The 16,068-nt window shown below is 34.3% G+C and overlaps 2 protein-coding genes across 3 annotated transcripts in view; one reads left to right on the forward strand and one right to left on the reverse strand.

Annotated features, from left to right (window-relative positions):
• LOC145558753 (uncharacterized) overlaps positions 1 to 5,361 on the forward strand; it is a 7,205-nt gene extending 1,844 nt beyond the window's left edge. The window contains exons 4-11 of the mRNA XM_081620084.1: positions 936 to 1,029; positions 1,124 to 1,200; positions 1,425 to 1,552; positions 3,249 to 3,320; positions 3,879 to 3,949; positions 4,522 to 4,597; positions 4,703 to 4,846; positions 4,945 to 5,361. Of these exons, the coding sequence (XP_081476210.1) occupies positions 936 to 1,029; positions 1,124 to 1,200; positions 1,425 to 1,552; positions 3,249 to 3,320; positions 3,879 to 3,949; positions 4,522 to 4,597; positions 4,703 to 4,846; positions 4,945 to 4,984 (702 nt within the window). The 3' untranslated portion in view covers positions 4,985 to 5,361. The remainder of the gene's footprint in view (positions 1 to 935; positions 1,030 to 1,123; positions 1,201 to 1,424; positions 1,553 to 3,248; positions 3,321 to 3,878; positions 3,950 to 4,521; positions 4,598 to 4,702; positions 4,847 to 4,944) is intronic.
• A 1,897-nt stretch (positions 5,362 to 7,258) lies between these two features.
• LOC145560148 (formamidopyrimidine-DNA glycosylase-like) lies at positions 7,259 to 14,158 on the reverse strand. Of its 2 annotated transcripts, none has more exons than XM_081621409.1 (10): positions 13,858 to 14,158; positions 13,168 to 13,219; positions 11,882 to 11,939; positions 10,815 to 10,883; positions 10,604 to 10,729; positions 10,003 to 10,053; positions 9,558 to 9,635; positions 9,199 to 9,301; positions 8,366 to 8,400; positions 7,259 to 8,292 (listed from the first exon to the last, which is right to left on the reverse strand). In XM_081621409.1, the coding sequence occupies exons 1-10, from the start codon at positions 14,084 to 14,086 to the stop codon at positions 7,753 to 7,755; spliced, it is 1,341 nt and encodes a 446-aa protein (XP_081477535.1). In that variant the 5' UTR covers positions 14,087 to 14,158; the 3' UTR covers positions 7,259 to 7,752. The 2 variants fall into 2 exon arrangements, with proteins under 2 accessions (XP_081477535.1, XP_081477536.1); XM_081621410.1 differs by lacking the exon at positions 9,199 to 9,301 and adding an exon at positions 9,344 to 9,443.
• Between the last annotated feature and the right edge of the window lie 1,910 nt (positions 14,159 to 16,068).

Genomic DNA, 16,068 nt, shown 5'->3' on the forward strand with positions numbered 1-16,068 from the left:
CAGGCTTGGGTATGTGACCAGTGTCAAACTTGGCTAATTTATGAAAAGATTTAATGCTTTTGGTCAAAATGATGAGTTTAATATTCATATCCAATTGGAATGTCAGAGATTTACCATGGGTATTCGAGGTGAAATGAAGATTTGAAGTAACATCAGTTGTCTTAAAAATTAAAACCAAGTAACATCAGTTATCTTGGTCAAATATACAATGTTTAGGATCTAGAATGGACCTCTCAACTCTCAGAAATTGTAGTACCACTATGATGACACTTCAAGAGTTCAAGATAATCTTCACTAATAGTTTAGTAGGGTCCTTTCCATTCCTAGGCTGTTTTGACTTGTCCATTACTGTAACAAGTATTTGATTTTCTTTATGCAACTTATCTAAATCTTTTTTATCAAGTATTGTGGATCAATCCTCTTAGAGAATTCGTGTTCTATACATTGTATGATTGTAATAGTATACGCTCCTTATAAATCATCCCCATGAATATTGTATTGGTGGGACTGATTAGATTTGAAGTCTTCTGGTATGCTAGGTCAGAATACCATTTTGTCTCAAATTCGCAATTATTTGTCACCTCATTGTTTCATTTTCATATGTAGTCATTAGAAATTTTGAACCTTCTCAAATTGCCTAAAGGATCTTTCTCATGTTATAGTTAATAATGTGATGTATATAGAATGTCATTCTTACCTTGACCAACAGTGTTCTATACCTTCCTTACAAAGTTCCATTTTGTTAATCTCTTTGTTTATGTTCTCAAACTTCTTTTGTTTTGATTTTCCTTGAATATTTCTGTCCTTTATTGGCCAGAAAATTTCAATTGGAATCTTATAAGTGGGTGGAGCAGCTAGGAAACATAAAGTGGTTCTCTCTGAAAAAGCTCTGTTCTGTACTTCTGTTTGCTGAACACTACTGTTGTTATTGATAGATGTCTGATTCTGGATTTCACTGCTTGGCACCTGATTGGATAGGCTTTGGTTTCAGTGATAAGCCATACCCAAAATTCGGATTTGACTATACAGGTTTTTGATTTTATCATGTTGCTCTCTTTTTGAATTAAAATTGAATATTCTTTTCATTAATTTAAAGTCTGATGCATAAATCCTGTTGTAACAGAAAAGGAGTTCCATGATGAATTTGATAAATTACTTGAAGTGCTGGGAGTGAGATCTCCTTTTCTTCTGGTAGTACAGGTGTGAACGACATGCACCGTAGATAAAGTCCCTGATTCAACTGTGTATGACCCATCCTTGCGCCATATAACTAACTCTTATTTTGTTCATCAGGCCACCAACATTTTCTTCATTTTCTTTTTAATTTATAGCTTAATAAGTCTGATTATAGAATACTGCATTACTGCTTATTCAGAACCGCCACCTTAATTTTATGTACTTTCATTGATCATCTATCCTTGTAGGGCTTTTTAGTAGGTTCCTATGGATTGACCTGGGCATTGAAAAATCCCGACAGGATATCTAAACTCGTGATACTGAACAGTCCACTAACAGCTTCATCTCCAGTCCCTGGATTGTTTCAACAACTAAGGTTTTGATCTATAACTACATGTTCTTAAATTTTTTTTTTTTCATTGATTATAAACAAGTACTGTACACATGATCACCTACCTGCTATACACTTTCTTGGCTTAAACTTCAAGCATGTTTATGTGATGGTTAAATTGATTTTAGATTTTAGCAGTATTGCTGTCAATCAATTCATTGTCATCATTAATGGTTCTGGAAATTAGGAAACTAATAAATCTCTTCACATATCCATTAGTGCCTTTTGCCATCAGTTGATTCAGTTCACATGGAAGTCTTTTTGTAATTATAGCTTATGAACTTTCAGGGTTTGATTTCATATAGAGTATGGTTAATTGGCCAATGTAGGCCTCAACAATCTTGGGTATTAACTTGGATAGCTTTACCTCAAATTTTCAGAGATATTCAACTGATATCTTGAAGTGGTCTACTGTTCATGAATCTGTAGTAAGAATTGATGTTGTGTATAATCATGGCAACCAATAATATAAGTTTCCATAGTTTCCGATTTTCTGTAATCTTTTAAATAGGCTTCTTAGAAACAATTTTGGGTAGATATCATATATAATTAACTTGTCCAGTGACGCTTAATGTCCAAACCCCTTCGATTTGGGTGGTCATTAATCCGTCCAAAACCTCTGAGGGCCTGACCGTGACGGTGCTTGATCGATACTTGCATTGCTTAGTCATATGGCAGATCAGTTTGCCACTAATCAGTAAATGAATCAACACTTTGATTGGTAAACATACTTCAAGATGCCAAGGTAGTCTTCAAGCTATTAACCATACTAGCTAAGGAAAGGACATTTGCCATCCTATTGTAATCAAGGCCATCATTCCACAATTGTAGATTTGTTATTGGGGCCAGCAACTTCTGAGAAAGGGATATAAGACATTAAGGGAAACCTTTTGGGTGAAGAAGGTTTTACTTGAGCCATCAATCATCAAATATATCGTTTTGTCTTATTTTGGTTATTGGCTCACCTAGTCAATTGAGTTGAAATGATTTTATCTGGACAACCGCCGTCCATCAAGCTTGAAAATCTTCTTGCCAACTGATCTGAGTTTGAAGTGTGAAGCTCTGACATCATAAAGAGATAGAGGTTGGCAAAAAAAAAAAGGCCTAATATTCATTAGGGCCTGGCACTTTTTGTGACAAATGGTTACACTTTCCATTGGGTGGGAATAAAATTGTTGTATATTGTTGTGCTAAATTATTTATCATCTAATCGGGTGTAGCAAGTTCCAAGTCTATTGCTACAAGAAAGGAAAACTTTCTTCATGGACCTAGCTCTTTTGGACGTTTAGTACTTTAGTGTGAGTCGTGTGACAGTGTGAGGACCTTAGATAATGCATTGTATTTTAGATTATTACTTGAAATTTAACTTGCATAAGTTTTGAAGTCCTAGGACAGAATCCTTGTCGAGATGTTTTCTGGAACCTTGACAAGCCTGCAAATGATGATGCAGTCAGATTTCTGTTTATAGTCATTAGCCCTCCTTCAAAAAAGAAAAGATTAATGAAAAAGAGATTTATGATAACTAGAAGACTTCAAGCAAGATTATTTATATAATTCTCAAAGTTGATGTAGGTCTCTAGAGGAGCCGCCTGACTTGAGGAATATGATCAGAAATGTCTTTTGTTATTCTTTCCCCCTTAACCCAGATTTATGAGGAACTTGTATATGCTTTATTTTGCAGATTTCCTCTTTTAGGTGAATTTACAAGCCAGAATGCTATTATCGCCGAACGCTTTATTGAAGCAGGTAGCCCGTATGTATCCAGTTCATCACTTCATAGATATCTCTGCAGTAACTGTCTTTATAATCCTTGATTAGTTGCATATACATTTTTTTTTTTTTATAATTCTGGTAACAAGCTGATTGATTTTTTTTTTTTTTTTTAGAACAAAGATGATTGAATATTCACATTACTGATAGGGAGTTTATTTTCTGGCAAAATCCGCCCATATAGGGATCCTAGCTGTTTTACCTTATTTTTAACGTTTGTGCATGTTTAGAATAGTAATTAATTGAATACTCTGATACAAAGAACTAAAGAAGCAATTGATTTTGTTGGTAAAGGAACATCTTTGTGACACTAAGACAATTTTAATGTTGCTGATTTGGCTAGAAAATTTATGCTTTATTTGTAGACATGTGATGCTAAATCTGAGATGTATTGTGTTCAATTTAAAGGAGCAATGATAAATAAGATGTAAACATATAAAATGAAGCATGGAGATTTGAGAGGCTTTAATTACAAATCTACCGTCTTCTGTGCTAAGTTCTTGTCTAAAGTCCTTTCTGACTGCATTTATTGTTGCTACAGTTATGTTCTGAAGCTGGAAAAGGCTGATGTATACCGGCTACCATATCTATCAAGCAGTGGTCCTGGATTTGGTTTGGCTTCTAATTCATTTCTTATTTGTCATAATTTTAATAATGCTGGAGATGGGGTTAGCCCAAAAATTTTGGTGGGTTACTCTCTAACTGTTTGAGTGTAGATTGACTTCATTTAATCTTCTAAACCTGGAGTCAAATCTTCATGGTGAACAAATACTTTTTGTTGCCCCGCCAACTAGATCACTTATTTACTGTCATTCAGTAGATGTCTCATAACTCTCATGGAAACTTGAAATTCGTATTCTTTTTGTTCTTTATCCTCCATTATCAAGCTGGCAGCTCCGACATCAAGTATTCACAGTCTCCTCATGAATAAGTTACAAAAGGACCTTGATTAATTGCAAATATAATGGACAGTGAGTTACTGGCCTGTACAAAATATTTCCTCACCTTTCATACGGATAATCTTGATTCAATGAGTATTTTTGGGAAAATTTGCATACAAGAATCTGAGAATTACAGCTATGTTGCTTATATAGACATTAACTGTCTTGTACAAGGAGTTATGATGTTAACTGAAGTTCTTCATTATACTTGCTAAAGTTAGTCTTATGATTTTTCTGCTCTAGCCTTGCTTGAAGCTGCTAGAAGAACTAACTTCAGAGAGGTAGCAACTCAGATAGCTACAGGGTTTGCATCTGGAAGGTACTGTTTCAAGTTAACTAGCTTTAAAGATAATTCTAATAGCTAGCAGATTGAATCAGGAAAGTGCAGTTATAAGATTGCTAATATGCATAATTGTTTTTCCAGCTGGGATAAACCTATACTGTTAGCATGGGGTATATCAGACAAATATCTCCCCCAATCAATTGCAGAAGAATTTCAAAAGGGTAATCCATCAGTTGTGAAGCTTAAATTAATAGAAGGAGCTGGTCATATGCCACAGGAAGACTGGTAAGTATTCCTCTGTTCAAACATGCAATATAACTAGAAGTAGTATTCCTTACTTGAAGATTGCCTTTGTTTAAAGCTGATAGATGTACTACGTACAGGCCTGAAAAAGTTGTTGATGCTTTGAGAATGTTCTTATGAAGTCAACAAAGAGATACATCTAGCCTGAGAATCTTTGAATGGGCTGATCAAAGGATAGTAGCCAAGGCGCCGAGGGCATGTGTAACAGTAAGAAAGGAACCGATGTGGCAGACAAAATACATGCTTCGATATGAACTTTTCTTTCTCAATCATTTGAACTGGGTTGTTGTCCGTGTCGGTTTAAAGAAATTAAACAAAATCACCACCCAGTGCCACAGGCTCCAACTAGTTCTTATGGAAGAATAGGAGTCAGATGTATGATATATTATTATACAGTATTACTGCAGATTCTGTTCAAGGGTGTAATTAAAAGAACCAGTTTTAAGCTGTTTACCAAAAGTAGAGCTAACTTTCTGTTACACAAAATGTTGTGATCACTTTAATATTGCCAGGAGCCCTGAAATTTGGACCCCAAAGGTATAGTAGACAGCTATTGTGGAACATGATACAGCTAGCACATTTCAGATCACCGAAATTTGTAAATTTGTTATGTACATATCGGCTTAGTTACCTTAAATTTCATAAAAGCCATCCCAAATTATATCAGTCAATTTTAAGAAAGGGCGATTTTAAAGTGATTCGGGTGACTTGAAATTTTGGGTAAATGGTGACTGCTTAGAATTTGAGCCAAAACATGATCTGGTAAGGAAGGAGGTTCTTGTGTGTTGGGAGCGGATTCCAGCAACTTATAAACTAGGGAAGAAAATCAATCAAAGGATCAATTAAAGAATACAAAATTTGACTTCATTTATACATAATAAGAAAACAAGCTGAAAAAGTAAAATATGCATGGTCAAAGATATCAATGGAATCACAGCACATCAATCAAGGATTTGATTTATCCAATCAAGAAGTCAAAAATCAAATTAAAGATATTATGAAATCAATCAAGACTATTGAATCAATCAAATAAAACTAAATCAGGAAATAAATGACTTGATTCACGAAATATTATTCGCGCAATGGTCTCAATTGAGTACGGACACTACGGACTTAACTGCACCTTTCTGAGTAAGTTGATTGCCTTTCTAAGAAAGATGACTTCCCTTCAAAACTCGGACCAGTTGATGTCACGTAATGCATGCTTGGGAAACAAGCACGATTACATCCCATAATTGAAAGAGCAAATCAAGGAAATATCAATCAACTATGTCAACATTTCCTAAGAAATGAAAATGTCAATCAATATTTTCAACATTACCAAGATAACAAGGATTCTTCCATGATAGGATGTACCGTATTAAATTTACAAGTCATTATAAAAAGGATACTCATTGTAATGGAATTCATTCATATATGACCTAATACAATTTACAACACTTTTATACTATAATTTCTGATATTATTTCGTCAAAATTACTTCGTCCTTACTCATAAATGCCCTTATTACTTTTATCTTTGTTCTTTGATTTATTAACATTGTAATAGTTCTATTATTTTATTGCTCTTAACTCATTTATTTGGATATTGTGTTTATTTCCTTTTGGCATATTTGATTACTAAACCTCTTAAAACCTTTAAATTCCTAGAAATTTTCTCTAGTGCTTTAAGCTTGGCTTTATTGATCGAACTTGCTGTTTGTCTGTTTCCCATAGATGTCAACGAGTAATTAAAAAACTACTCGTATGTTTAAAAAAAAGGGAACTTTGCTAGATGGCCTAAGTAACTGTATAAGGGCTTCTAATGCTGTAGCTGTAATCAAAATCTATTATGAAGAACTCTGTGTAAGCATATTTGGAATAACAATTAATAATGCTCCGAGGTTTTAATATAAAACAGGTGACAAGCTTTGAAGATACAAAATACAAAGTGCATTAGCGTCTTTCTTAGGTGAGACGGACTTACAATGATTTATGAGAAAAACATATAAAGAACGGAATGAACATATAAACATAAAGGTTGTTACTCCACTGATTTTTAAGCAGTTGATCAATATTTGCTCGAGAACATAAATCATTTTTGCAGCCCTCAAACAGTAATCAAATTATCTCGACAAATTGATTGATTTATGATATTATCATACGAGTAGTATACTTTTGCTGTTTTGTGCTAGAATTGTTACTTTTTATTATTCAAAGACCTTCATTTAATTTTGCAAAACTATAATTAATTGATTTATATCGTAAATTGTAATTCCATCGAAAAACCAAGTATTTCAAGAAAATCATATAGATCAGAAATCAATGTTGAGGGCAAAATTATGACGCCACTAATTAAATTTTTTTAAATTCAAAATTCCCTATTAATTTTCCAAAGAGAAGTTTGCAAGCAACATAAGAATCACCATCTGAATCTCATTGCGCATTTGCAGTTTTGCACCAAACAACTGGCTTCCGTCATTCAAATACAACAAAATTAAAACGTGCATATCATGCTAGATACCATGACAGGCTTCGGTACCCATCAACTCCTACTATCCACTTCTAAAAGAACTGAGGAAAGTTAGGACTCTTGAAATGATTTTTACTACTATTTCACAGAGAAGGGGCAATTCAGAGCATGGTATCCCACTAACGCGACAAAATACAGCCCCTCCAATAGCCTGGAATACTAATGATATCTATATCCTGCATAATGTTTGAACAATTACAGGAGAGCATCAAGCATACTAATAGCACGTGCATCAACTAACTGCTAGCTAACTTGACATTAAATTACCACACTACTAACTAATTAATACGCGAAGCACTGTTATCAAAATTGATGCTCATTGAAGCTTGGCAGGAATAATGTACAAAATCTGTTTACTTCTTGTGCCGTCCAAAAGCTTACCTATTTAGCTTCCTTTTAGTCTGCTTCTGGGGCTTTTTGGTTCCGGCTTTTGTTGGTTTCTTATCAATATTCTCATGGACATCATCATCGCTACCATCAGAATCAATGCTTTCCCTAGACTTCGACTCAGCTGTAGCCTTCTTTCCCCCACCTCTGGATCTCTTGCTCTTGTTAGCATCTTGACTTTCGTTCATTCCTTGTGGTTTCCTCTTTGCAGTAGCTGAGTCATCACGAGTTCCTTTTGTCTTACCATCACTCTCATCATCATCATCATCACCACTATCAACATCGTCATCATCATTTTTAATAGATTTCTTCCTTCTAGGTGGCTGCTTTCCACTTTTGCTATTCTTCATTTGCTTAAATTTCATATTCTCCACTTCATCTTCCCTACCATCCCCATTATCATCATTTGCATCATCATCATCATCGCTTTCGTCCTTGTTCTTTTTAGAGGCCTGTTTACGTGGTTTAGCAGGAGCTTCTGTGGCTTGCACTCCAGTTAACTTTTGAAGTTCGGGAACATAAGCTGAAGTCTGACAATAGAATGCAAAGAGTTAATTCTGCTGCAGTACAATTGCACAAAAGAAGTTAAGAAATAAGACATACCCTTCCACGTACAGTAATGAAGTCAATTTTCTTTCCTGCATAAAGCCAGGAAAATATTATTAGAGGTCATGCACCAATTTTGCTAAAAGTTGTAGTCTATAGCTAATAAGCAACAGCTACATCCAACGCATAAAATCACAGTAAAATTAAATGGACAGTAGAGTATGATCGTGTTGAGATTCAAAACATTCAGTTAGTATAATTCCCAAGTCCCAACATTTTGCACATTTTGTTATGCAACTACTGAGTATTTCATAAGGGGTATGAAGACAGTGCAAGGAGATTAAGCAATGCTTGATTATCCTTAAAATTAATTGTTCCAGGAAATGATGAGTCGACCAAAATATTTTCGATGACAATTACAGAGGACAAAGAAGTCTATGAATTGTCACTTTCATGGCTGAGTTGAGCATCCGCATACAAGGTTAACCTGCTAATCTCTTATTAGCTCTACCAAGGCAGCTTGACATCCACAAAAAATCAATTTTCCAGTAAGTGCATTAACTTGTGTAGTTGTGTTCTATTATTTGACAGTGGGCGTGCATTCCGTGCAATGAAACAGAGGATTTGTGCCTCAAATAATGCATAATGTCACAATATCAATGAACACTCAACAAAGCAAATCTGAATTGCGTAGCATCATCCATAATGCCATCATGCAATAATTTTCAATTAAGTTGGTTCACTTCATATATTGTCAATAGCAACGGAAAATGCACATTATGTACCAGCAATTCAGAAGTGTTAAAAAAAGAACACAGTTCACCCAACACATATAAGTATGTAAACAATTTTAAAAGGAAATTTAAGATTCTCTGAGTGAGGAGATTAACCATCGACAAAAGCCTTTCCAGGCTTCTTTTCCCGTGAATGAAAAATCCAATTACTTGGATATTGGCTACTATCAGCCCCAACCTCAACAGCCTTCTCAAGTACCTATTAATCAAACGGGAAATGGTAATTTATTAGAAATCTTACCATTAACTTTTCCAGGTTTTTTACCCCAACGAAAATGAAATAACCAATCAGAAGGAAAGTGTTGAGAATCAGCATCAACTTCAACCGCATGCTGTATAACCTACAAGTGTTGGGTCTAAGCATCCTTTTAATCTGGTTATATTTCCTTTCAAATTGATATGTTATACTATAGTAATGTTTAAGGAAAAGTTCTGTGTATTAAAAGACAACCCACCTCCTTTATGCTCTTCAGCAGTATGGCACCCTCCTCTTTTGACAGGGAAGAGGCATTTTGTGAAGGATGAATTCTTGCCTATGAAGAATAAAAACATCATAAATATTCATGGAATGCTGATTAAAATTTCCATCTTTTCAATTTCAACAGAGTGCAAGATGCAAAATGAATTTTGTTTTAATTCTTTGGAATGAACTTTAATAAGGAAACTTGAGGTATAACTTCACACTTAGAGATACCCACAATTAGCTTGAAGAATACATGAATAATTAGCCTTTAAAGAGTTCATACTTCATATATGCTAGATGTTTCTTCTTTACTTAATTTCACAATTACCTCTCTCTAGTATGGCTTTCCAAAGTTCCATGTTAGAAAAGTGAACAATCAACTTGAATATGCGGAAGACAAATTCCTCTAACAATCAAAAGTCAAGTTGAAAACTCACTTGATATAGCACTTCATCTGCAACCCAATTCCCGATGCCAGAAATAAAACTCTGTGAAGCAAAACAAAACTCGGCATCAATGTAAAGAAATGGAGGTATATTGATGGATATAAATGTTAGAATTAAGGCACCATAACTTGATACCAAAAACTAAACTGCTCTGGTTTAAAGTATAATTGAGTTGGACACAAATTCCATGCAGTTAGTCACACAGCCAGGGAAAGAAGATTGAAGAGCATAAACTTGAAATGAAAAACAAAGTATTATCTTTCATGTATGGGATTGGAGACTGATATGTGGAGTCCATTATCATGTCAACATACTACTATACAAAGTGTTTCAAGGGCGTGCCAATCAGATTGGAGTGCTGAGAGCCTGAGATGGATACTCTGAAATTGAATGGAGCGTTGTTAAATCTACTACATACAAGTATGTGATGAAAGCAATTTGGATAACGTGTCCAGCAATAATATACCACAATATCCCCCCCCCCTCCCTTTTCTCCCCCAACAAAGCAAATAAAGACAATGAGGAACAGCCATAAATTACATAAAGTTGCTAAAAACTTAATGCCATTTTGCATGTATTTCAAAATCCTGACCTGATCAAGCAATAAAGGCTTTATAGCAATTTTCTTTTTGCTCAAGGATTTAATGAACTCCCCTTCAGTCATGGGTTCCAATAAAGCATCTGGACCGAGTGCAGATATTGGCGGAACTGAAGCTGGCTGCATCACAATTTAACAATAATTAGAGATTACACTTAAGATTAAGGAAAAGAGGAACATGGTATGCTTGGAAATTCTCATATACATTATCCAGCAAACGAACTGTAGCAAATCTCCTCTTGTCCGTGAAAGAAATCTCCAGACCATCATTTAACTGCAAATAAAGAATAAATTCATTTGAAGCTCAGCAACAGCACCAGGCAATATCAGAAACAATGTTGGGTGCTGAAATTTTGAAGCAGGAGCAATTACACAAGGGGACATTAGTACCTACAGTATTAAATCAAATCAACTTACGTTTTTGAACAAGGGACAATTAGACAGATAGGGATGTTATTACCTAAAAAAAATCGAAGTAAGTTGTTTCCACTCATGCCCATAAACTAGTTAAGTTGATGAATTATGACCAATCAGATAGGACATAATTAGGGATGTCAATGGGGCGGGGCAGGGCGGATGTTGGTCTTCCCATCCTCAACCCCACCTAATATTTTCATCCCCATCCCCGCGGCGGGTCCAATATTCATCTCCATCCCCGCCCCAGCCCCAGCAGGTACAGCTCCAAAACCATCCCCACCCCACCCCCATTTGGATATCCATCCCCACCTAATCCCCACCAAAGACCCGCCTAATCCCCACCCAAGACCCACCTAATCTCCGTCTCTAAAATACATAATCATACATAATTAATACGGATTATAATAGAAATAAAACATTCTTAATATTACACACATTTTTGTTTATAATATAAGTGTCGTACAAATATTATAATTAATATTATATTTCACGTAATTATTTTATAAAATAGTATAAAAGTATGTAATTTTGCTTTCAAAGATATATAGATGTGGGTATGAAGTGGGGATGAGGCGGGTACGAAGTGGGGCGGGGATGGGGCGGGCACAACTTAAAATCCACCCCCGCCCCATCACCCATGGGGGGTATGGTTTTTATCCCCATCCCCGCCCCACCACCCGCCAAACCGAGACCCATGGCGGGGATGGGGCGGGTCTCCTACTTGACCCGCTCCACTGACATCAGTAGACATAATCAAGAAAAACTTATTTCATGACCCTGTGTAGAACACAACCATGATGGCAGTCTTTCTATAACAAATCCTAGATAACGTTGCAGTGAATTAAGAATTCTTACTTCTATGAAAAATTTGGAATATTTTGAGGGCCATTCATCAGCATCATTTACAGCAGATCTGCAGCCAATGAAAAACATGACAATATCCCATGTTAAAATTTGACACAGCATATGACATGCTTATAAGCAACATCAAAAAGTATAAGCCACATAGCATATGACCATGTGTAATGAAGACCATGTCAAATGAAGAGATATGAGGCAAAAGGAAAACAACCATTAAAAATACAGAATGGATACACTGAATCTCTCTCTCTCTCATTATGGGATGGACCATTGAGCCTCAAATTTTATACAATTGCTCAAGAGAAAGACCAAAGATCAGGTCAATACCAATCTACATCATTGAGTAGTTGATAAAATATCCAATTTGAAACAATGTGGTTTGCACTGTAAAAAGTTTTGCATGGGACAGGAATTATGAAGGGCAAGGAAAGATGTTTGAAGATGGACCAGTACCTTAAAATTACGAGTGCATTTTTTTTTTTTTTTTGTAATTTTGTTAACATCTACAACAAAAGTATCCAACGACAACAAACTAACTCCAAATCTCCAACAAAGGATAGGGTACAGACATGTCGGAAATACATATAGGTTTGATAAAGCTTCACCTTATTTCCTTCAAATCCCACTTTGTTGGCAGAAAATGCGGTGTAGCTTGTATATATGTACATCTAAACTCTAAATGTCTTCAAGTGAAGTTAACATAAACCAGTGTAAGCTTAAGAGATGTCATGTTTTTTCTTACTCTCTTTGAGGATGGATAATTGGAGTATTAGTTGACTTATGATAAATTATCATAGAATTTGATATATTACTCTCAGAAACCAATCTCAGCCTTCAAACTTCAGCATGTTAATAGTAAAAATTTCACATCAGAGAAATGTGTACTACAGGTCCTTAAATAAACTTATAAAGATAATTATAGCCTCATAGAGAGATTCTACTTTATACGTAAACAAGAAAATAAACTAGATTTAACATGCTGCAGCACAGCAGCACATTTCATAAACAAATCAGCTACCCATTCAAGTAGATTTTCCTTTTTGGCAGCTAACATACTTGGCAATATTTTGTCTCTTTAATGCCTAATTCTAACCTCAAATTTCAGACAAAGACTCCAGAGTAGGTCAAATTCCCTATGAGGATCAAGTTTCATTATTTCACATGCAATTCACCCTCAATGATCTACAGTGTTATGCACACAAATCATTTAAACAAGCAGATACTGTAATTAAAAATGAATTCAATCACATCAGCAATTGATTAACAATTATCTATCATACCTTTTATACTTGGTAATTGCCACACCCTTAATATATACAGCACCTGCCATCCCTGTGACATATTACACACTCAATCTACGGTGAAGATATACATATAAGTTGGAAAATGAAGTTACACCCTCTGTTACAATAGACATATCTTCGTTTTTTACACAAGGCCCCATATAACACTACCTCCATCCCATTTTACATTAATACCTCCCTTTTTCAGTCTTAACACACGCCTTTTCCAGTAATAGTTTGATTGCATATTAATAAAATGAATTAAAAGTTGAAATTTTTACTAACCCATTAAAACAATCCTATCAATCTTTAATTTTATTTTATTTTTCCCCTTTTTAGTTTTTACATAGTTTAAGAAAATTGATGAACTTTGACTGCAAAATAAAAGAAAGAGTTAACTCTAAAGTGAGATGAAATGATGGACTAGGAATCAGCATATTACAGAATTCTCACATTTTATATCTATAGCATAAAATAAAATGCCATCTTTTTATACAACATTTCAAATTCAATAGAGAATACCCCACAATCTTATCACCGTATACAGCACAATTTCACCATCCCAAAAACCCTAAAATCAATTCACAAAAATTTCCAACATTTCTATAAACCCTAAAATCACAACAAATTAGGGAAACGAAAATTCAGAATAAAGAGATAGTAAACCTAGGGTTTTGGAAGAATTACCAAATTGGAATGAAGGAAAAGGAGGGGAATCGAGCTGAAGCCACATGTTTTTGCCCTTACGATGAACAGCAACAATGGTTTTATTGAGAAGAGCAGCTTCAAACTCGGAACGTGAGACTCCATTGATAACCTTGGAATCATCTGCAATAATTGATTTCACTATTTTCTTACCTATGCAGTGCTCAGCAATGGCGGACCTCGCTGCTTCAACCTCGGGAAGCTCGGGCATGGCGGAGGAGAGAGAAAATGGCGGATTAGTTTGTTTAGGAGAGAATATTTCGCGCGCTTTTTTAGGTCTGGTTTTGCCGTTTTGGTATATAATGCCACGGAGAAAGGGAAGGAAAACTAACAACTTGTTCAGTTGTTCTCCTAGGTTTATTTTCAGTTCATTTCATTTCAACTTCTAATTTTCTTCTCACATAGCTCAGTTCAGTCATTAAAAACAGGCCCTAAGTTAAAAAAAACTTGTTCTCTTAATCCGAGACTAGGAGATTAAGGATCTGTTCATATTTATTGAATTGAGTTGAAATGAACTGAATTAAGCTGATTGGAGCTAAACTGAACTGAATAGAGTTGAAATGAATATTTTATGAGAGAGAGAAATTAAGAGTTGAACTAAATTGATTGGAGCTGAACTGAATTGAACTAAAATTAAGCTAAAGCAAGTCTGATTTTCATAAGGTTTGATTTGAAATTTATTATGATATCTGGCTCGATTTGATTTAATAATCTGACTAAACTTTGACCGCATTTTAATACTAATTTATAAAGAAAAACATTATTAAAATGGATCTTGTTAGATTCATCTCATTATGAAGTTTTAATGGACAAGATTCTTATTAGGTAATGTCAATATGTTTGTCCAATATACGAGTAATAGATTTTTAAAAAAAACAAAAAATTTGTGTTTATCGACCTGCGATTGGTGTGATCCTATGGAATATATACACTACATTATAAAATTCTAAATAGTTAGATTATTAGTTTGTTAATTTGTTATGGAGTAGCTTGGCAAAGTCTTCCCAACCATATGACATCGTTTATACAACTTTGAAAACAAATCAAAGTGTAGAGTGATTGATTGACTTACATAGATTTCCTTAAAATTTTCAGAAATTAATGTTAACAAGCATCCCGGGGCGCTAGATAAAGAATAATTATATTAGTTGAAATAGTATTAAGTTAGGAATGTATGACAAAATCACGCGTCGTTCGGTGTAATTAATATTAGTTTCACTCTAAAATTTCCACTTTCAATTAATGTTGTCTATTTGTTCACGCTTTTAGCAAATGAGAATATACTATATTTTAGTTATAGGGCTTGTTACTACTTACTCCGTACTAGTTTGTAGAGCAAATATTGAACGTATTTTTTTGCTAAATTATAGAGTGATGTGCAAAAGGCAACCAACGGAAAGTTGTTATTTTTTCAATTTAGCAAAAAGTCAAAGGACTAGTTATAATTCTATTCAATCATAACACAACAAAACCTATGTGTTTATTTATTTACAAAAACCTATATATTAATTTTGTTGTAAAATAAGGAGAAATATAAGAGATTGAGAGGGAATTGAAATGTGTATTCTACTTGCATTTCATATGATGGAGGTATACATATATATAGTACAATAATTGATAGAGTTTGCTTGGAGAATAATAAACCCTAAACTCTAGAAAGTTCTAGAGTGATACAAGATGGACATCCACACATATGTTTAGATAAGAATAAACCATATATCTAGAATATTCCGGAATGATATAAAGAGCTAATGGTCATCCACACGATATTTCATAACAAATTTAATTTTTTTGAACTTACTCATATTTTTTAATTTGTAAAGTATATAAACATAAAATTATACCGTGCAAGATGGAAAGTGTGAAGAAAAAAAAAACAACATTAATAATATACATTTTTTCGAAAAAGGAACTCACAAAAGTTTGAGGTAGTGAGAGTGAAAAGCTAAACATCGCCCTCGAATATCTAATTAGCGCCCGCAAAATAATGTAAATTTACGTGCTTATCCTTATAATAATGATCATAAAAATAATTTATTTTACCTCAACTTAACACTTTTAAATTTCAATATAAATCATCAATTTCCTAAAATTAATTTTACCTCAACTAGTGAGACTATAACGTCAATTACAATTTAAATCGTCAATTTCCTAATATTAAAAATTCAAAAAAATCACAACTACCCTTTTTTG

The sequence above is a fragment of the Chenopodium album genome, chromosome 9 (genome assembly GCF_948465745.1).
Source record: "Chenopodium album chromosome 9, dcCheAlbu1.1, whole genome shotgun sequence".
NCBI lineage: Eukaryota > Viridiplantae > Streptophyta > Magnoliopsida > Caryophyllales > Amaranthaceae > Chenopodium > Chenopodium album.